This window comes from Rhinopithecus roxellana, chromosome 22 (assembly GCF_007565055.1).
Source record: "Rhinopithecus roxellana isolate Shanxi Qingling chromosome 22, ASM756505v1, whole genome shotgun sequence".
Taxonomy (NCBI): domain Eukaryota; kingdom Metazoa; phylum Chordata; class Mammalia; order Primates; family Cercopithecidae; genus Rhinopithecus; species Rhinopithecus roxellana.
In genome coordinates, this window is record NC_044570.1 from 6,510,497 (window position 1) to 6,535,333 (window position 24,837).

The 24,837-nt window shown below is 53.5% G+C and overlaps 1 protein-coding gene across 1 annotated transcript in view; it reads right to left on the minus strand.

Moving 5' to 3' along the window:
- The window catches only part of ASMT (acetylserotonin O-methyltransferase), a 39,046-nt gene that overhangs the window by 5,287 nt on the left and 8,922 nt on the right, over window positions 1–24,837 (minus strand). The window contains exons 4-6 of the mRNA XM_030926266.1: window positions 14,583–14,651; window positions 11,927–12,059; window positions 9,307–9,450 (exon numbers count right to left, since the gene is read on the minus strand). Coding sequence (XP_030782126.1) covers window positions 9,307–9,450; window positions 11,927–12,059; window positions 14,583–14,651 — 346 coding nt within the window. The remainder of the gene's footprint in view (window positions 1–9,306; window positions 9,451–11,926; window positions 12,060–14,582; window positions 14,652–24,837) is intronic.

Below are 24,837 nucleotides of genomic sequence, written 5' to 3' on the forward strand. Positions count from 1 at the left end.
TTTTTATTTATTTATTTATTTTTTTCAGATGGAGTCTAGCTCTGTCGCCCAGGCGGGAGTGCAGTGGCGCGATCTTGGCTCACTGCAAGCTCCGCCTCCCGGGTTTATGCCATTCTCCTGCCTCAGCCTCCCGAGTAGCTGGGACTACAGGCACCCGCCACCTCGCCTGGCTGATTTTTGTATTATTAGTAGAGACGGGGTTTCACCATGTTGGCCAGGCTGGTCTTGAACTCCTGACCTCAGGTGATCTGCCCGCCTTGGCCTCCCAAAGTGCTGGGATGACAGGCATGAGCCACCGCACCCGGCCTCATCCACCTGTTTGGAGATGCCCTCATGTCTCTGTGGACCCACACACAGACATGCAGAGGCATACCCACGGACACAGACACACAGGTACGCACACATACAGCCATCCAAATGCACAGACGTACAGACACGCAGACACATGCACAGATGGGCACAGAGACACAGGGACACACAGAGATACACCAACAGACAGGCACACACACGCACACAGACGCAGACACATGCACAGATGGGCACAGAGACACAGGGACACACAGATACACCAACAGACAGGCACACACACGCACACAGACGCAGACACATGCACAGATGGGCACAGAGACACACGGACACACAGATACACCAACAGACAGGCACACACACGCACACAGACGCAGACACATGCACAGATGGGCACAGAGACACAGGGACACACAGATACACCAACAGACAGGCACACACACGCACACAGACGCAGACACATGCACAGATGGGCACAGAGACACACGGACACACAGATACACCAACAGACACACACACGCACACAGACGCAAACACATGCACAGATGGGCACAGAGACACAGGGACACACAGAGATACACCAACAGACAGGCACACACACGCACACAGACGCAGACACATGCACAGATGGGCACAGAGACACAGGGACACACAGATACACCAACAGACACACACACGCACACAGACGCAGACACATGCACAGATGGGCACAGAGACACACGGACACACAGATACACCAACAGACAGGCACACACACGCACACAGACGCAGACACATGCACAGATGGGCACAGAGACACACGGACACACAGATACACCAACAGACAGGCACACACACGCACACAGACGCAGACACATGCACAGATGGGCACAGAGAGACACACGGACACACAGAGATACACCAACAGACAGGCACACACACGCACACAGACGCAGACACATGCACAGATGGGCACAGAGAGACACACGGACACACAGAGATACACCAACAGACAGGCACACACACGCACACAGACGCAGACACATGCACAGATGGGCGCAGAGACACACGGACACAGATACACCAACAGACAGGCACACACACGCACACAGACGCAGACACATGCACAGATGGGCACAGAGACACAGGGACACACAGAGATACACCAACAGACAGGCACACACACGCACACAGACGCAGACACATGCACAGATGGGCACAGAGACACACGGACACACAGATACACCAACAGACACACACACGCACACAGACGCAGACACATGCACAGATGGGCACACAGAGACACAGGGACACACAGATACACCAACAGACAGGCACACACACGCACACAGACGCAGACACATGCACAGATGGGCACACAGAGACACAGGGACACACAGAGATACACCAACAGACAGACACACACACGCACACAGACGCAGACACATGCACAGATGGGCACAGAGACACAGGGACACACAGATACACCAACAGACAGGCACACACACGCACACAGACGCAGACACATGCACAGATGGGCACAGAGACACAGGGACACACAGAGATACACCAACAGACAGGCACACACACGCACACAGACGCAGACACATGCACAGATGGGCACAGAGACACAGGGACACACAGAGATACACCAACAGACAGGCACACACACGCACACAGACGCAGACACATGCACAGATGGGCACAGAGACACAGGGACACACAGATACACCAACAGACAGGCACACACACGCACACAGACGCAGACACATGCACAGATGGGCACAGAGACACAGGGACACACAGATACACCAACAGACAGGCACACACACACACACAGACGCAGACACATGCACAGATGGGCACACAGAGACACAGGGACACAGAGATACACCAACAGACAGGCACACACACGCACACAGACGCAGACACATGCACAGATGGGCACAGAGACACACGGACACACAGAGATACACCAACAGACAGGCACACACACGCACACAGACGCAGACACATGCACAGATGGGCACAGAGACACAGGGACACACAGATACACCAACAGACAGGCACACACACGCACACAGACATAGACACATGCACAGATGGGCACAGAGACACAGGGACACACAGATACACCAACAGACAGGCACACACACGCACACAGACGCAGACACATGCACAGATGGGCACAGAGACACAGGGACACACAGATACACCAACAGACAGGCACACACACGCACACAGACGCAGACACATGCACAGATGGGCACAGAGACACAGGGACACACAGATACACCAACAGACAGGCACACACACGCACACAGACGCAGACACATGCACAGATGGGCACAGAGACACAGGGACACACAGATACACCAACAGACAGGCACACACACGCACACAGACGCAGACACATGCACAGATGGGCACAGAAACACAGGGACACACAGATACACCAACAGACAGGCACACACACACACACAGACGCAGACACATGCACAGATGGGCACAGAGACACAGGGACACACAGATACACCAACAGACACACACACGCACACAGACGCAGACACATGCACAGATGGGCACAGAGACACAGGGACACACAGAGATACACCAACAGACACACACACGCACACAGACGCAGACACATGCACAGATGGGCACAGAGACACAGGGACACACAGATACACCAACAGACAGGCACACACACGCACACAGACGCAGACACATGCACAGATGGGCACAGAGACACAGGGACACACAGAGATACACCAACAGACAGGCACACACACGCACACAGACGCAGACACATGCACAGATGGGCACAGAGACACAGGGACACACAGATACACCAACAGACACACACACGCACACAGACGCAGACACATGCACAGATGGGCACAGAGACACAGGGACACACAGAGATACACCAACAGACAGGCACACACACGCACACAGACGCAGACACATGCACAGATGGGCACAGAGACACAGGGACACACAGATACACCAACAGACAGGCACACACACGCACACAGACGCAGACACATGCACAGATGGGCACAGAGACACAGGGACACACAGAGATACACCAACAGACAGGCACACACACGCACACAGACGCAGACACATGCACAGATGGGCACAGAGACACAGGGACACACAGATACACCAACAGACAGGCACACACACACACACAGACGCAGACACATGCACAGATGGGCACACAGAGACACAGGGACACACAGATACACCAACAGACAGGCACACACACGCACACAGACGCAGACACATGCACAGATGGGCACAGAGACACAGGGACACACAGAGATACACCAACAGACAGGCACACACACGCACACAGACGCAGACACATGCACAGATGGGCACAGAGACACAGGGACACACAGAGATACACCAACAGACAGGCACACACACGCACACAGACGCAGACACATGCACAGATGGGCACAGAGACACAGGGACACACAGATACACCAACAGACAGGCACACACACGCACACAGACGCAGACACATGCACAGATGGGCACAGAGACACAGGGACACACAGATACACCAACAGACAGGCACACACACGCACACAGACGCAGACACATGCACAGATGGGCACAGAGACACAGGGACACACAGATACACCAACAGACAGGCACACACACGCACACAGACATAGACACATGCACAGATGGGCACAGAGACACAGGGACACACAGATACACCAACAGACAGGCACACACACGCACACAGACGCAGACACATGCACAGATGGGCACAGAGACACAGGGACACACAGATACACCAACAGACACACACACGCACACAGACGCAGACACATGCACAGATGGGCACAGAGACACAGGGACACACAGATACACCAACAGACAGGCACACACACGCACACAGACGCAGACACATGCACAGATGGGCACAGAGACACAGGGACACACAGATACACCAACAGACAGGCACACACACGCACACAGACGCAGACACATGCACAGATGGGCACAGAGACACAGGGACACACAGATACACCAACAGACAGGCACACACACGCACACAGACGCAGACACATGCACAGATGGGCACAGAGACACACGGACACACAGATACACCAACAGACACACACACGCACACAGACGCAGACACATGCACAGATGGGCACAGAAACACAGGGACACACAGATACACCAACAGACAAGCACACACACGCACACAGACATAGACACATGCACAGATGGGCACAGAGACACAGGGACACACAGATACACCAACAGACACACACACACACACAGACGCAGACACATGCACAGATGGGCACAGAGACACAGGGACACACAGATACACCAACAGACACACACACGCACACAGACGCAGACACATGCACAGATGGGCACAGAGACACAGGGACACACAGATACACCAACAGACACACACACACACACAGACGCAGACACATGCACAGATGGGCACAGAGACACAGGGACACACAGATACACCAACAGACACACACACGCACACACAGACGCAGACACATGCACAGATGGGCACAGAGACACAGGGACACACAGAGATACACCAACAGACACACACACGCACACAGACGCAGACACATGCACAGATGGGCACAGAGACACACGGACACACAGATACACCAACAGACACACACACGCACACAGACGCAGACACATGCACAGATGGGCACAGAGACACAGGGACACACAGATACACCAACAGACAGGCACACACACGCACACAGACGCAGACACATGCACAGATGGGCACAGAAACACAGGGACACACAGATACACCAACAGACAGGCACACACACACACACAGACGCAGACACATGCACAGATGGGCACAGAGACACAGGGACACACAGATACACCAACAGACACACACACACACACAGACGCAGACACATGCACAGATGGGCACAGAGACACAGGGACACACAGATACACCAACAGACACACACACGCACACAGACGCAGACACATGCACAGATGGGCACAGAGACACACGGACACACAGATACACCAACAGACACACACACGCACACAGACGCAGACACATGCACAGATGGGCACAGAGACACAGGGACACACAGATACACCAACAGACAGGCACACACACGCACACAGACGCAGACACATGCACAGATGGGCACAGAAACACAGGGACACACAGATACACCAACAGACAGGCACACACACACACACAGACGCAGACACATGCACAGATGGGCACAGAGACACAGGGACACACAGAGATACACCAACAGACAGGCACACACACGCACACAGACGCAGACACATGCACAGATGGGCACAGAGACACAGGGACACACAGAGATACACCAACAGACAGGCACACACACGCACACAGACGCAGACACATGCACAGATGGGCACAGAGAGACACAGGGACACACAGATACACCAACAGACAGGCACACACACGCACACAGACGCAGACACATGCACAGATGGGCACAGAGACACAGGGACACACAGATACACCAACAGACACACACACGCACACAGACGCAGACACATGCACAGATGGGCACAGAGACACAGGGACACACAGATACACCAACAGACAGGCACACACACGCACACAGACGCAGACACATGCACAGATGGGCACAGAGACACAGGGACACACAGATACACCAACAGACAGGCACACACACGCACACAGACGCAGACACATGCACAGATGGGCACAGAGACACAGGGACACACAGATACACCAACAGACAGGCACACACACGCACACAGACGCAGACACATGCACAGATGGGCACAGAGACACACGGACACACAGATACACCAACAGACACACACACGCACACAGACGCAGACACATGCACAGATGGGCACAGAAACACAGGGACACACAGATACACCAACAGACAAGCACACACACGCACACAGACATAGACACATGCACAGATGGGCACAGAGACACAGGGACACACAGATACACCAACAGACACACACACACACACAGACGCAGACACATGCACAGATGGGCACAGAGACACAGGGACACACAGATACACCAACAGACACACACACGCACACAGACGCAGACACATGCACAGATGGGCACAGAGACACAGGGACACACAGATACACCAACAGACACACACACACACACAGACGCAGACACATGCACAGATGGGCACAGAGACACAGGGACACACAGATACACCAACAGACACACACACGCACACAGACGCAGACACATGCACAGATGGGCACAGAGACACACGGACACACAGATACACCAACAGACACACACACGCACACAGACGCAGACACATGCACAGATGGGCACAGAGACACAGGGACACACAGATACACCAACAGACAGGCACACACACGCACACAGACGCAGACACATGCACAGATGGGCACAGAAACACAGGGACACACAGATACACCAACAGACAGGCACACACACACACACAGACGCAGACACATGCACAGATGGGCACAGAGACACAGGGACACACAGATACACCAACAGACACACACACACACACAGACGCAGACACATGCACAGATGGGCACAGAGACACAGGGACACACAGATACACCAACAGACACACACACGCACACAGACGCAGACACATGCACAGATGGGCACAGAGACACACGGACACACAGATACACCAACAGACACACACACGCACACAGACGCAGACACATGCACAGATGGGCACAGAGACACAGGGACACACAGATACACCAACAGACAGGCACACACACGCACACAGACGCAGACACATGCACAGATGGGCACAGAAACACAGGGACACACAGATACACCAACAGACAGGCACACACACACACACAGACGCAGACACATGCACAGATGGGCACAGAGACACAGGGACACACAGAGATACACCAACAGACAGGCACACACACGCACACAGACGCAGACACATGCACAGATGGGCACAGAGACACAGGGACACAGAGATACACCAACAGACAGGCACACACACGCACACAGACGCAGACACATGCACAGATGGGCACAGAGACACACGGACACACAGATACACCAACAGACAGGCACACACACACACACAGACGCAGACACATGCACAGATGGGCACACAGAGACACAGGGACACAGAGATACACCAACAGACAGGCACACACACGCACACAGACGCAGACACATGCACAGATGGGCACAGAGACACACGGACACACAGAGATACACCAACAGACACACACACGCACACAGACGCAGACACATGCACAGATGGGCACAGAGACACACGGACACACAGAGATACACCAACAGACAGGCACACACACGCACACAGACGCAGACACATGCACAGATGGGCACAGAGACACAGGGACACACAGAGATACACCAACAGACACACACACGCACACAGACGCAGACACATGCACAGATGGGCACACAGAGACACAGGGACACACAGATACACCAACAGACAAGCACACACACGCACACAGACATAGACACATGCACAGATGGGCACAGAGACACAGGGACACACAGAGATACACCAACAGACAGGCACACACACGCACACAGACATAGACACATGCACAGATGGGCACAGAGACACAGGGACACACAGATACACCAACAGACAGGCACACACACGCACACAGACGCAGACACATGCACAGATGGGCACACAGAGACACAGGGACACACAGATACACCAACAGACAGGCACACACACACACACAGACGCAGACACATGCACAGATGGGCACACAGAGACACAGGGACACACAGATACACCAACAGACAGGCACACACACGCACACAGACGCAGACACATGCACAGATGGGCACAGAGACACAGGGACACACAGATACACCAACAGACAGGCACACACACGCACACAGACATAGACACATGCACAGATGGGCACAGAGACACAGGGACACACAGATACACCAACAGACACACACACGCACACAGACGCAGACACATGCACAGATGGGCACAGAGACACAGGGACACACAGATACACCAACAGACACACACACGCACACAGACGCAAACACATGCACAGATGGGCGCAGAGACACAGGGACACACAGATACACCAACAGACAGGCACACACACGCACACAGACGTAGACACAGAAACAGACACACACACAAGCACAGAAGACAGTCACGTATGCACACAGACACACACAGACACCCACAGACACACACCGACATGCACACACAGAGACACACACAACCACAGCAGTGACATATGCACACAGACACCCACCGGCACACAGCATGCACACAGATGCAGACGCAGACGGGCACACAGAGATGCACACACAGACATGCACACATATATCCACACAGGTGCACACACATACCCTCACAGAAACATATGCAACCACACACCACAGGGACACGCGCACACACACACACACACACAGACGGTCTCACGCACAGACACACACGGACATACCACAGATACAGAAACACAGAGACACAGACACACAAGCACAGCAGACAGTCACATATGCACACAGACACCCACAGACACACCGTGCACACCGATGCAGACGCAGACATGCACACACAACCCCAGCAGTCATATATACACACAGACACCCATCGGCACACAACATGCACACAGATGGAGACACACAGACATGCACACATATATCCACACAGGCACACACACATACCCTCACGGAAACATACGCAACCACACACCAGAGACGTACACACACACGTGCGGATGCAGACACGCGCGCACACGTTCTCACGCACAGACACGCTCAAGGGCATACCACACACACATGCAGACAGACACACACACACAAGCACAGCAGACAGTCGTGTATGCACACAGACACCCACCATGGAAACGTCCATGCAGAAACAGGCACACGCACAGCCATGCCCTCTGTCTGGAAAGAGATGACGGAGCCTGGAACACGTTGGCAGGGCGAACACGAGGAAGGCTCACCTGCTGCGAAGTGGATCTGCGCTGCCTGCGGTCCGGCGGGCTGGAAGTGGACGGCCAGCTCGACAACGTCCGGGAGGTCAAACACCGTCACCTGGAGACCAGGGTACTCGCGGGCCAGCTCTCGGGCCAGTGCACCTGTGCAGCCTGCGGGGCAGCAAATGCACGCTCAGCGGCCGAGTCGTCCTGGTGCCTATGGCACGCTAACGACTCTCCAAAGCTCAACCGGGACAGAAGTCATGTTTGAGGGCATGGCATTGAGACCCAAGCTGGAAGGGAAAGCCAGCGGTGGGGAGTTCGCTGGTGTTTCAGACAAGACTGTGAAACAGGTGAGTGCGGGGGCACAGACCTGCAGGGAAATCCTTCCAGCCCAGAGGTGGAGGCTGTACTCCTCCCTTCTCCTTCCTGCCATGGGGATACAGACACAATGGCCGGTGCTACAGCAGCCACTCTGGGCCACGTGTGGGGGCACAGACCTGCAGGGAAATCCTTTCAGCCTAGAGGTGGGGGCTGTACTCCTCCCTTCTCCTTCCTGACATGGGGATACAGACACAATGGCCGGTGCTACAGCAGCCACTCTGGGCCACGTGTGGGGGCACAGACCTGCAGGGAAATCCTTTCAGCCTAGAGGTGGGGGCTGTACTCCTCCCTTCTCCTTCCTGACATGGGGATATAGACACAATGGCCGGTGCTACAGCAGCCACTCTGGGCCACGTGTGGGGGCACAGACCTGCAGGGGAATCCTTCCAGCCCAGAGGTGGGGGCTGTACTCCTCCCTTCTCCTTCCTGCCATGGGGATATAGACACAATGGCCGGTGCTACAGCAGCCACTCTGGGCCACGTGTCAGGGCACAGACCTGCAGGGAAATCCTTTCAGCCCAGAGGTGGGGGCTGTACTCCTTCCTTTTCCTTCCTGCCATGGGGATATAGACACAATGGCCGGTGCTACAGCAGCCACTCTGGGCCACGTGTGGGGGCACAGACCTGCAGGGAAATCCTTTCAGCCCAGAGGTGGGGGCTGTACTCCTTCCTTTTCCTTCTTGCCATGGGGATATAGACACAATGGCTGGTGCTACAGCAGCCACTCTGGGCCACGTGTGGGGGCACAGACCTGCAGGGAAATCCTTTCAGCCCAGAGGTGGGGGCTGTACTCCTCCCTTCTCCTTCCTGCCTTGGGGATACAGACACAATGGCCGGTGCTACAGCAGCCACTCTGGGCCACGTGTGGGGGCACAGACCTGCAGGGAAATCCTTTCAGCCTAGAGGTGGGGGCTGTACTCCTCCCTTCTCCTTCCTGCCATGGGGATATAGACACAATGGCCGGTGCTACAGCAGCCACTCTGGGCCACGTGTGGGGGCACAGACCTGCAGGGAAATCCTTTCAGCCTAGAGGTGGGGGCTGTACTCCTCCCTTCTCCTTCCTGCCATGGGGATACAGACACAATGGCTGGTGCTACAGCAGCCACTCTGGGCCACGTGTGGGGGCACAGACCTGCAGGGAAATCCTTTCAGCCTAGAGGTGGGGGCTGTACTCCTCCCTTCTCCTTCCTGCCATGGGGATACAGACACAATGGCTGGTGCTACAGCAGCCACTCTGGGCCACGTGTGGGGGCACAGACCTGCAGGGAAATCCTTTCAGCCTAGAGGTGGGGGCTGTACTCCTCCCTTCTCCTTCCTGCCATGGGGATACAGACACAATGGCTGGTGCTACAGCAGCCACTCTGGGCCACGTGTGGGGGCACAGACCTGCAGGGAAATCCTTCCAGCCCAGAGGTGGGGGCTGTACTCCTTCCTTTTCCTTCCTGCCATGGGGATATAGACACAATGGCCGGTGCTACAGCAGCCACTCTGGGCCACGTGTGGGGGCACAGACCTGCAGGGAAATCCTTTCAGCCCAGAGGTGGGGGCTGTACTCCTTCTTTTCCTTCCTGCCATGGGGATATAGACACAATGGCCGGTGCTACAGCAGCCACTCTGGGCCACGTGTGGGGGCACAGACCTGCAGGGAAATCCTTTCAGCCCAGAGGTGGGGGCTGTACTCCTCCCTTCTCCTTCCTGCCATGGGGATACAGACACAATGGCCGGTGCTACAGCAGCCACTCTGGGCCACGTGTGGGGGCACAGACCTGCAGGGAAATCCTTTCAGCCCAGAGGTGGGGGCTGTACTCCTCCCTTCTCCTTCCTGCCGTGGGGATATAGACACAATGGCCGGTGCTACAGCAGCCACTCTGGGCCACGAGGAGGAGAGGCCATTCCGAGGTTGGGGAAATGTAAGCTGATGGTGTGAGAATCGTCCCAGGCTGCTGATCCCCCAGCACCCCTTGGGAACGTGTCTACTGCTCCACCCACTGTCCAGGGCTGGGATGCGGTGGAGGGTGAGTCAGGATGTAATCAGACTTGCTGAGGGGAATCCAGCGGCTCCAAGGTGCTCTGCCTCAGCTCCGCGGCCAACAGAGAGGGCCCCCGAGTCTCTAGGGGGACGTGAAGGCATTCCCGGGGGCCTCCGGGAACGTGGGAATATCCACCCACCATCTGGGACCCAGCCTGGCCCAGTTCAGGTCGTTGTCAGGTTTGTCAGTGGAAGAAGGCAGTTTGCGGGTGTCCTGGCAGGGGGGCTACCCACCTCCCACGTCGCAGGCGGAGGAGAAGCGGGACAGATCGAAGGCCGTGGCCACCTGGCGCGCAGTCAGCTTCGCCACGCCGTGCATGGCCTGCATGAACCGCAGTTGCGTCTCCGGGCTCCGGTAGTACGCGTCCTGGAACACAGCGGGGGCTCAGGGGCACCAGGGAGCACGGGCCGAGGGTTCGCCCAGCCTCTCCCCGGGGGTCGGGGGGAGGAGCGCAGGGCTCCAGGGCATGGGGGCTGAGCCAGGCCTGGGCTGCAGAGGAGGCTTCCCACCACAGCTGTGTTGGGCACCCCTGTGTGTGTGGGGGCTGGGCTGGCTGGGGACAGCACCCCAAAGTGGTGGGCCATCTCCTTGGAATCACTTGGTCCACACCACAGCCTGAACTCCAAGCATCTGAGTTTCTCAATAGGCTTTTCACAACCAAGCTTTTCACCCTGGAGGCTCCGGGTGGCCCGCAAACATCTCACCGGAGAAAACCGGGAGAGAAGCCGTAATGTCTCCGCAGGTGCCCCGGCTCCGCCTTCGCCATGCCGGTGCGGTGTGGCAGAGGGGGCTCCTCCGAGAATTCCGGGGTGCAGAGGAGAAGCTCTACTCTGAGCTTCCCCATGTCCCCCCGGTGGCACCTACCCCGGGTCCCAGGGGAGCCCAGGCCCATCCTGGCTCAGGGCTGCGTCCAGGGTTCGCCTGGACATCCCCTGTCCCTGCCAGGGCAAGCAATTCCTGCTCAGGCTGCTTCTGAGCCCGACGGCCAGCGGGACGGCCCCTCTCCATCCTGGCTCATGTGTCCTCTGCAATGCCCCGGCCAGCTGCTTACTCCAGCTCGGGGCCCCTGGCCACGCCTCTCGGCTTCTCTCTCCACCACTGGCTTTTCTCTCTCTCTGACTCTGTCTCCCTTGCTCTCTGTCTGTCTATCTCTCTGTCTCCCTCAGTGTGTCTCTGTCTTCCTCTTTCTCTCTTTCTGTCTCTGTCTCTGTTTCTGTCTTTCTATCTGTCTCTGTCTCCCTCTATCTGTGTCTCCTATTTCTTTGTCTATCTGCCTCTATCTGTTTCTCCAAGCCTCCCTATCCCTGTGTCCCTACCTCACTGTCTCTGTCTCTCATCTCCCTCTATGTCTCTGTCTGTCTCCTTCTGTCTCCCTCTTTGTTTCCGTCTCCCTGTCTGTCTCCCTCGATCTGTCTGCTGTCTCTGTCTCCCTGTCTTTGTCTCCCTCTATCTGTCTCTCAAGTCCCCCGTCTCTCTCCCTGTCTCCCTATCTCACTATCTCTGTCTGCCATCTCCCTGTCTGTCTCCCACTGTCTCTCTGTCTTTGTCTCCCTCTATCTGTGTCTCCGTCTCCCTGTCGCTGTCTTCCTATCTCACTGTCTTTCTGTCTCCCGTCTCCCTCTATCTCTGTCTTTCTGTCTCTCTCAGTCTCCCTGTCTCTGTCTCCCTGTCTCCGTCTGCCTCCATCTCTGCCTGTCTGTCTCCCTCTATCTCTCTGTCTGCCTGTCTCTCTCTCTGTGTCTCCCTCTGTCTGTCTGTCTCTGTCTCTCCCCGACATCTGAACGAAGCCCCAGGCTCCCTGGGGTTCATCTCTGCAACACACACAGTCACTGACTCGGCGCTCAGTGCCATAGGGACGAAGGTTGCCAAGGAGGAATGAGGCCGCAGCCGGCTGAGCCCACAGCAGACTCCCCATGCCCGTCTGGTACGGCCCTGCAGACCGAGACCCCCCCCCAACCCGCACAGGCCCCACGGACCCCACAACGTCTCACGCGTCCACCTCAGAAAGGTTCTGGGCGGGGAAAGGGGAAGGAGGGTGAGAGGATGCAGGCAGCGCTTTGCAAACGGCGGTCTCAGATAAGCAAGTGCCGATTCCATTGAGGCAAAAAAAAAAAAAAAAGGGCATTCATTGAACGCAGCCTGTGCAGCTCCTTCCTGTTTTTCTGCTTTTGAGACAGAGTCTTGTTCTGTCGCCCAGGCTGGAGTGCAGCAGCACAGCTTACAAGGCAGCCTCGACCTCCCAGGTTTGAGGGACCCTCCCACCCACCTCGGCCTCCTGTAATCCTGGGATTACAGGCTCATGCCACCATGCCCGGCCTAATTGTTAATTTTTTTTTTGTAGAAATGGGGTCTCACTATGTTGCCCAGGCTGGTCTGAGACTCCTGGACTCAAATCATCCTCCCGACTTGGCCTCCCAAAGTGCTGGGATGACAGGTGCGAGCCCCTGTGCGTGGCCTTCAAACCCATTTCTTTTCTTTTTTTTTTTTTTTTGAGACGGAATCTCGCTCTGCCGCCCAGGCTGGAGTGCAGTGGCGTGATCTCGGCTCACGGCCAGCTCTGCCTCCCGGGTTCACGCCGTTCTCCTGCCTCAGCCTCCCAAGTAGCTGGGACTACAGGCGCCCGCCACCTCGCCCGGCTAGTTTTTTTGTATTTTTTTTTTAGTAGAGACGGGGTTTCACCATGTTAGCCAGGATGGTCTCCATCTCCTGACCTGGTGATCCGCCCGTCTTGGCCTCCCAAAGTGCTGGGATGACGGGCTTGAGCCACAGCGCCCGGCCCAAACCCGTTTCTAGCAGGAAATTCTATTTTCATTGGCTGCTGGATAACATTGGAGTGCTTTAGCAAAATGCGTGCTAGGTGGAAGGGTGTCTGCGGTGCTGTTACGCTACCTGGAACAGATCATCCACCTTCTTCCCCAACACCCTGTGGTGCTGGTTTCTTCCCTCTCGGATGGCAAACTCCAGATGGGTAAAGAGGTTCCAGATGATGTCATTATTTTGCAACATGAAGCCGTGCAGAGAGTACTCACTGTCCGATGCCAGGTAAAGGTTCGCTGTCTCTGTGTTACTGTAACCTGAAGAAACGGGGACAGTCCTGTGACTTCCTAACGAGAAAACCCAAGGAAACCTGATCGTAGGGGATGCATCATTGAGATGTTAAAATCAACATCATCAGCAGGGTGCTGTGGCTCAAGCCTGTAATCCCAGCACTTTGGGAGGCCGAGGTGGGCGGATCACAAGGTCAGGAGATCGAGAGCATCCTGGCTAACACGGTGAAACCCCGTCTCTACTAAAAATACAAAAATTAGCCAGGAGTGTGGCGGGCGCCTGTAGTCCCAGCCACTCGGGAGGCTGAGGCAGGAGAATGGTGTGAACGCGGGAGGCGGAGCTTGCAGTGAGCCGAGATGGCGCCACTGCACTCCAGCCTGGGCCACAGAGCGAGACTCCGTCTCAAAAACAAAGTAAAATAAAATAAACATCATCCATCTGACTATAGCAAACCGCACACTCAGGTACACGCCCCAGCTGTCGACTGCTGTAACTGTTACCCAATGAGGTTGATCCTTCCTTCATGGTTGTGGCCACACTTAAGTTCCCAGTTATGCAATCAAACCCCCATCTAGATGTGGCTGTGGAGGTGCTCTGAAGCTGGCGTTTGCATCTACCATCGGTTTGACATTAAGGAGATGAACCTCCAAAATGTGAGTGGGCCTCATCCAGCTCATTGAATACCCCAGAAGCAAGCCTCTCCAACTCCTTCCTGTTTTTCTGCATCCATTCCCCCACCCAGCTACCCATCCACCGATCCACTGATACATCTATTCATCCACCCTCCCATCCATCCGTCCACCCACCCACCCATCTGTTTACCCACACTGCCAATCATCTACCCAGCCATGTACCCATTCATCCACTCATCCATCCATTCACCCACCCATCCACCCACCCACTCATCCATCCATCCATTTACCCACCCATCTATGCACCCATCCACCGATTCATTGATCCATCCATCCATCTACCCATCCTTTATCCATTGTATCCATCCATCCATCCACCCACCCATCTGCATGCCCACTCATCCATCCATCCACACATCCACTCACCCATGTACCCATCCAGTCATCCACCCATCCATTCACCCACATACGCATCCAATCATCCACCCATCCATCCACACATCCATCCACTCACCCACTCATCCATCCACCCAACCATCCACTTACCCACCCATCTATGCACCCATCCACCGATTCATTGATCCATGCATCCATCTACCCATCCTTTCATTTATCCATTGTATCCATCCATCCATCCACCCACTCATCTGCATGCCCACTCATCCATCCATCCACACATCCACTCACCTACGTACCCATTCAATCATCCACTCATCCATCCACACATCCTTCCATCCACACATCCATCCGTCTATCCATCCACCCATCCATCCACTTACCCACCCATCTATGCACCCATCCACCAATTCATCAATCCATCCATCCACCCATCCTTTCATTTATCCATCCATTTATCCATCCATCCATCTATCCACCCACCCACCCATCTACATGCCCACTCATCCATGCATCCACATATCCATTCACCCACCTATCCATCCAATCATCCACCCCTCCATCGAGACATCCTTCCACACATCCTTCCATCCACACATCCATCCATCTATCCATCCAGCCACCCATCCACTCACCCGCTCATCCATCCACCCATCCATCCACTTACCCACCCATCTATGCACCCATCCACCGATTCATCGATCCATTCATCCATCTACCCACCCTTTCATTTATCCATCCATCTATCCATCCATCTATCCATCCACCCATCCACTGATCCACCAATCCATCCACCTTCCCATCCATCCATCCGTCCATTGATCGATCCATCTGTCCATCCATCCGTGCATCCTTCCTCCCATCCATCTATCCACCTACCATCCATCCATCCATCCACCCATCCATCCACTTACCCAGCCATCTATGCACCCATCCACTGATTCATCGATCCATCCATCCATCTACCCACCCTTTCATTTATCCATCTATCTATCCATCTATCCACCTACCATCCATCCATCCATCCTTCCTCCCATCCATCTATCCACCTACCATCCATCCATCCATCCATTTATATATCTATCAATTCTTCCCATCATCTATATATCTATCATCTCTGTATCGTCAATCTATATCAAGGTATCTATACATTTATCATCTATCTATGTATCTGTCTACCCGTCCACCCACCTTATCTGTCCATAAAAATCATTCAGCAAGTAAATTAATGTCTGTGTGCACCCTACTGGGTTCTGTTTCTCAGGAGAACATGGACTGATACAGCCCCTTTGAGACTAGAGCCCATAAGGACGTCACGCTTCTCCGGCGTGCTCGCGGCCACCACTGTTCCCTCTCTCTCATTCACCCTCTGCTTCTCACCCTTCGGAGAAAAGCAGCGTTCCTGAGGGCAGAGGGATAGAAGGTCTGGCCCTCCGTCCTCACTCTGCCCGGGCTCCAGGTCACCTTCCCTCAGGGACTTCTACCTGTAAAGATCGTCAGAGCAAAACCCGCTGGGTCCTGTCACCTTGCTCTGTCTTCTCCAGGAGCCCCATGGCAGCACAGACGTCCAGAAGCCTCTCCATTCCACACGCAGAGGCGTCCACTTTGCTGGCAATATCTGCAGCCTTCTGGGGTGCCTCATCTTTTAACCAATCAAACACCTTCAGCTTGCAAGCAGTGAGCAGGGCCTGTTAAAAAACAAGCGCAGAGAGACTCACGAAGTCACTTGTCAAGTACTTTTGACTCCCACAGACCCAAAAGATGCAGACCAATGTTGTTGAAAGCATTCAACGGGGCCACTGAGCCTTCTTTTACAGAGAGCGGTGGGGATCTGGAGGATCAAGTCTCCAGCTATAAAACAAGGCGTACACAAGGTAAAAAGCACATCAAGGAATATCATGCAGAAAAACCAGCCCATGGGAGAAAAGTCAATGTGCTGCAGATATGGGCTGAGTTCAAAACCCGTATGTTGAACCCCTAATACCCCCAGTCCCTCAGGTCAGGATGTGACGGTATTTATAGGCAGGGTTTGAAAGAAGTGATTCAGGTCAAATGAGGTCATTTGGGTGGAGCCTAATCCAATAGGACTGGGGTCCCTATAAGAAGAGATGAGGACAGAGACACACACAGAGGGATGATTCTGTGAGGACACAGGGAGAAGACGGTGTCTCCAAACCCAGGAGAGAGGCCTCAGGAGGAACCAGCCCTGTCCACACCTAGATCTCAGACGTCCAGCCTCCAGGACTATAAGAGAATCAATGTCTGTTGTTTATAATCCATCTGGTGGTCATTTAAGAATCACCACTCAGTAAATTAGAGACAGAGATGGAATGTGCTGTAACCACCTTTACTCCTTATTCACTGCATGTTCTCTCTCCTGATGATGATGAATGACAGGAGGTGTCAGCCTGGTCTCCCTGTCTACCCAAAGCCTGTGCCCCTCCTGCACGTGACACCCCCACCTCTGCTTCCCAGAGGATGCCCTGTAAGGGACCCCTGGTGTTGGGAGGGCTGCATCCCTTCTCAGTCTGCTCTGCGCCGTGAGGGGACCCTGGGAGCCCAGGCCTGCAGAATGGATGAAAGATGGGGCCTCAGGCTGGGCGTGGTGGCTCACGCCTGTAATCCCAGCTCTTTAGGAGGCCGAGGCGGTTGGATTGGCTGACGTCAGGCGTTCGAGATCAGCCTGGCCAACACAGCGAAACCCTTCAGGAGGCTGAGGCAGGAGAATGGCTTGAACCCGGGAGGTGGAGGTTGCAGTGAGCCGAGATGGCGCCACCGCACTCCAGCCTGGATGACAGAGCCAGACTTCGTCTCAAAAAAAAAAAAAAAGAGTCTTTGCAGATGTACGTAAGCTAGGGGACTTCAGATGAGTTGGAGTCAGTGGATTAGGGAGGCCTCAAAATCCGGTGACAGGTGTCCTTTTTTTTTTTTTTTGAGACGGAGTCTCGCTGTGTCGCCCAGGCTGGAGTGCAGTGGCTGGATCTCAGCTCACTGCAAGCTCCGCCTCCCGGGTTTACGCCATTCTCCTGCCTCAGCCTCCCGAGTAGCTGGGACTACAGGCGCCCGCCACCTCGCCCGGCTAGTTTTTTGTAGTTTTTTTTTTTAGTAGAGACGGGGTTTCACTGTGTTAGCCAGGATGGTCTCGATCTCCTGACCTCGTGATCCGCCCGTCTCGGCCTCCCAAAGTGCTGGGATGACAGGCTTGAGCCACCGCGCCCGGCCGACAGGTGTCCTTTTAAGGGACAGAAGAGGAGACACAGACACACAGGAGAAGGCCACGTGGAGACGGGGGCAGAGACTGGAGTGATGCAGCCAGAAGCCCAGGGATGCCTGGAGCTGTCAGGAGCTGGGAGAGGCAGGAAGGACCCTCCCCTAGAACCTTCGGACAAAGCGTGGCCCTGAGAGAACTTGACCTCAGACTGCCAGCCTCCAGGACTGTTGATTGAAGCTGTGTGTGGGGGGTTATTCGTGACAGCGACCTGAGGAGACTGACACAGGTACCTTTGATAGTTTAAAGCCGTCCAGCAGTTCCAGGAGGCGTGTGGGGAACGGGGGCAGAGTCGCCCGGGTCCTGTGGCACTCAGCCTCTGCCGTGGCCTGTCCGGCCACTCCCGCCTCGGCCTTCTCATCGCAGCTGCCCGTCTCTCTCTGAGCGGGCTCCGAGCCGCCCCCGTCCACATCACTGAGATCTTCGAACGTATCCACGGCCGGGATGGAGTCGTGCTGGACGGGCTGCCGCAGGTCCTCCGGGCGGGGTGGGTAGTACAGCTCCACCAGCTGCTTGCAGAAGTGGTTCAGCGGGAAGCCCACGACATTTAGAAAGTCCCCGTGCACAGACTCAACCAGCATCCCGCCCAGGGCCTGGATCCCGTAGCCGCCAGCTTTGTCCCTGGGTGGGCAGGGGAAGGTAAGAGGTGACGATGGGGAGAAAAGTTTCCGGGTCTAAAAATTTCAGGGCAAGGCCGGGCGCGGTGGCTCCCGTCTGTCATCCCAGCACTTTGGGAGGCCGAGGCGGGTTGATCACCTGAGGTCAGGAGTTCGAGACCAGCCTGGCCAACATGGTGAGACCCTGTCTCTACTAAAAATATAAAAATTAGCCAGGCGTGGTGGCGGGTGCCTGTAGTCCCAGCTACTCAGGAGGCTGAGGCAGGAGAATCGTTTGAAACTGGAAGGCAGGGGTTGCAGTGAGCCAAGATCGTGCCACTGCACTCCAGCCTGGCTGACAGAGCAAGACTCTGTCTCAAAAAAAAAAAAAAAAGTTCATGTGTTAAATGGGATATTTTGACATACGTATGCATGTAACATCATTAAATCAAGCCAATTATCCTATCCGGCACCTCATGTACTTATTTTGTGTGTGTGGGGAGAAGACTTCAGATCTAATGTGCTGGCAATTTTCCAGTAAGACAGTGTTACTGAAAGCCACATTCACCAGGCTGTAAAGAGCCTGAACTTCTTCCTCCCGTCTCACTTACTTTTTTTTTTTTTTTAAGACAGAGTCTTGCTCTGTCACCCAGGCTGGAGTGCAGTGGCACAATCTCGGCTCACTGCAAGCTCCGCCTCCTGGGTTCAAGTGATTCTCCTGTCTCAGCCTCCAGAGTAGCTGGGATGACAGGCGCCCGCCACCACGCCTGGCTAATTTTTGTATTTTTTGTAGAGATGGGGTTTCACCATGTTGGTCAGGCTGTTCTTGAACTCCTGACCTCAAGTGATCCACCCGCCTCAGCCTCCAAAAGTGCTGGGATGACAGGCGTGAGCCGCTGCACCTGGCCCTGACTTCAATCTTGTATTCTTTGACTAAGTGCAACTGTTTTATATTCCATATAAGTGAGATCCTGTGGTAGCTTTTCTCTGCCTGCCTCATTTCAGTTGACGTAGCATCCTCTAGGTTAAGACACATATATGTTACGCAGACTCCATCTCTACAAAAACCGAAAACAAAATCGGGCCTGTGCATTGGCGCGTGTGCCTGTGGTCCTACCTACTCACGAGGCTGTGGTGGGAGGAATCCTTCAGCCCAGGAGTTCAAGACCAGCCTGGGCAACATAGTGAGACTCCATTGCTACAAAAAATAAAAAAAATTAGCCAGGCGTGGTGGTATGCGTCTGTAGACCCAGCCACTAGGGGGGCTGAGGTGAGAGGATTATTTTGACTCAAGAGGTTGAGGTTGCAGGGAGCTATGACTTTGCCACTGCACTGCAGCCCAGGTGACAGTGAGACCCTGTCTCAAAAAAATAGATAAAATTACTTATATATATATAAAATAAACATTTTATACAAATGTATTTATATACATAAATATATAAGTATTTTATAATATAAAAATATATTTAATATAATTATTTTTAATATAATTATATAGTACATAATATATTATATATTATATTTTATATGTTATGTTATACATATAATTATATATATTATATATTATATATAATATTTATATATTACAGTATTGTATCTTATATATAATTAATATGTATAATTACATATATTTAATTAATATATAATATGCACATAATCGCACATAGCATAATTATATATGATATATATTTATATATGTTATATATATGTATAATCACATATATTTAATATATAATTAATATGCATATAATCACACATAACATAATATATAGTATTGTGTAATTAATATGTATTAATATGTATAGTTACATATATACATATTTAATACATATATACTATCCATCGTATCATATATTCATATATAATTCTATATTATATAAATATATAACTATATTTTATTATAATAAAATAATCGATTATATATAACTATATATAACAGTCCCTATTATATAATGTATTTTAACAGTGTTATATAATCTATAATATAATCTATTGTAACAGTATCTATTATAATAATGGTACATAACTATATTACATTAATATTAATTACTACATTAATCATTACTTAATATTAATTAAAATTAATCATTAAAAATTAATCATTAAATATCAATCAAAATTATGATTAATAATCTATAATAAAAATATATGTGCATATTACAGTATAATATAATATATAATACAATATATTAAAATATATGATATATAAATTATTTGCATAATGTATAACTATAATATGTGTAGTACATAAATTATATGTAATTGCAAATATAATTCTATCACGTTACGTTATATAATGTATCATTATGTAGACACGATGTATGATGTAGATGAATATAACTCATATAAACGCAGATGGTGGATGATGAAGTGAAGCCGACTGGTGCAGGCAGACCTCCCACGCTCACCATTCTTTGGTAGGGATGACAGTTAGAATCACCTCTTAGGGTGACTTTGGATCACACAGTTTCTCTGTGTTCATTGCAGCCCGCATGCTGGGCACAGACCTCTGGGGTCTCCTCCTCCCACGACATGAACTTCTCTACCCCTGCCCATTGCCTCCCCAGTCCCCGCCGCAGCCCTTGGCTCCCACCCGGCCCCTCTCTGTCCTGGGAGTTGGGCTCTTTGAGCCTCCATGGCTCAGTGTGGTCGTGAAGGGTTTGTGCTTCCCAGGCGGGCGGCTCTCCCTCTGCCACACGGCCTCAGGAACAGGGGGCCTCCTTCTTTCGCAAAGGCTGCGTGGGACCCCGCGTGTGACGGTGGCCAGGCTTCCACACGTGTCCCCCGTCCTCCCACCGCCCCTGAGACTTACATGGGCTCCCCGCTGTGGATGTATTCCCAGAGCAGCTCCTCAGACAGCTCCGAGAACTTCACCGTCGTTTCCTCGTAGAATTCCGAGACCCTGGTGTGCAGCTGACGGTCTGCAAGGACAGAGCCCTGGGGGTTAGCCTGGACACCAGCTTGTCACCTCCGTGCCCTGACAGTGGCATGGCTGTGGAGGTGTGGACTCAAGTGTAGCGCACAGTTCAGATGTGGATGGTTCATGGGGGAAAAGAGTTCGTCTCAGACAAGAAAAGAGAGAAAGGGGCCGGGTGCAGTGGCTCAGGCCTGTCATCCCAGCACTTTGGGAGGCCGAGGCAAGTTGATCACCTGAGGCCAGGGGTTCGAGACCAGCCTGGCCAACATGGTGAAACCCCGTCTCTACTAAATATATAAAAGTGAGCCAGGCGTGCTGATGGATGCCTGTAATCCTAGCTACTCGGGAGGCTGAGGCAGGAGAATCGCTTGAACCCAGAAGGCGGAGGTTGCAGTGAGCCAAGATCGTGCCACTGCGCTCCAGCCTGGGCGACACAGCGAGACTCCCTCTCAAAAATAAATAAATACATAAATAAATACATAAATAAATAATAAACAGATGTTTGGTCTCTGCCTCAAGGTCCGGGCAGAGAGCCCCTGAATCCCAGGGAATCTGTAGAGTGACAGGAGCAAAAGGAGGTGTTTTGCTATTTGGTGACAAGCCCCTTTCATCCGCAGGGGAGCTTATGTTAATGAGGGGCCTTTTGGAAAGTCCGGCTTTGGTTACCATGGGAACCTGCCGGGGATATGCGGGTGACAGGTTCGGCTCCACCCCCGTCCTCCAGGGAGTGGGGGTGACATGGAGTTTACTTCCCAGTGGCGGATGATGTGATTAATCCTGGCCTTTTTTTTTTTTTTTTTGAGACAGAGTCTCGCTCTGTCGCCCAGGCTGGAGTGCAGTGGCCGGATCTCAGCTCACTGCAAGCTCCGCCTGCCGGGTTCACGCCATTCTCCTGCCTCAGCCTCCTGAGTAGCTGGGACTACAGGAGCCGCCATCACGCCCGGCTAGTTTTTTGTATTTTTTAGTAGAGACGGGGTTTCACCATGTTAGCCAGGATGGTCTCGATCTCCTGACCTCGTGATCCGCCCGTCTCGGCCTCCCAAAGTGCTGGGATGACAGGCTTGAGCCACCGCGCCCAGCCCCAATCCTGGCCTTTTAAGAGACCCAGAGGCTTCTGGTGGGTGAACACATCAGGGTGTGGGGGGAGCTGTGCCACGGCAGGCACGGAGGCTCCATGCATCCTGCGCCCGGCACCCTGCCCTGTGCCTGGCCTCTGTCTGGCACTTCCTGACCTGCTCCTCGATAAGAAACCTGCAAACTGGGAAGGAGAAGTGCTGTCCTGAGTTCTGTGAGCCCCTGGAGCAAATGACCCAACCTGAGCAGGTGCCTGGACGAGCCCCCAGCGAGTGGCGGGTGGCTCAGAAAAGTACAGGCGTGCCCAGCGATATGCGGCTGGCATCTTTGCGGGGAGGTCCCGTGGGATCCAGCCCTTCACCTGTGGGGTCTGCGCTAACTCTGACGGCTAGTGTCAGAATTGATTGAATTCTAGGATGCCTCCTGGTGTCCGCCAACAAGCTGGGAATGGGTTGCTGTGGGAGGAACTCAGCAATAGGGTGATGGAACTGCCTGGGCCGGGCACCGGGGTGCACACCTGTAGTCCCAACACTTTGGGAGTCTGAGATAGGAGGATTCCTTCAGCCCAGGAGTTTGAGATGAGCCTGGGCAACATAGCAAGACCCCACCTCTCCAAAAATTACCAAAATGAGCCAACTGTGGTGGCATGTGCCTGTAGTGTCTGTGACTCTAGAGGCTGAGATGGGAGGATCGCTGGAGCCCAGGAGGTTGAGGCTGCAGTGAGCTATGAGCATACCACTGCACTCCAGCCTGGGTGTCAGAGGGCGACCCTGAAGAAAGGGAAGGGAAGGGAAGGGAAAGGGAAGGGAAGAGGAAGGGGGGGGAGGGGAGGGGTGGGGAGGGGAGGGGAAGGGGAAGGGAACAGGAAGGGAAAGGAGGGGAGGGAAAAGAAGAAGAAAAGAAGGAAGGAAGGAAAGGAAGGAAGGAGGGAGGGAGGGAGAGAGAGAGAAAAGGAAGGAAAGAAGGAAGGAGTCAAGGAGGGAGGGAGGGAAGGAAAGGAAAAGAGAAGGAAGGAAGGAAGGAAGGAAGGAAGGAAGGAAGGAGTCAGGGAGGGAGCGGGGGAGGAAAGGAAGGAAGGAAGGAAGGAAGGAAGGAAGGAAGGAAGGAAGGAAGGAAGGAAGGAAAAGAAAGGCTGGGAGCAGTGGCTGACACCTGTCATCCTAGCACTTTGGGAGGCCAAGGTGGGCGGATCACCTGAGGTCTGGAGTTCGAG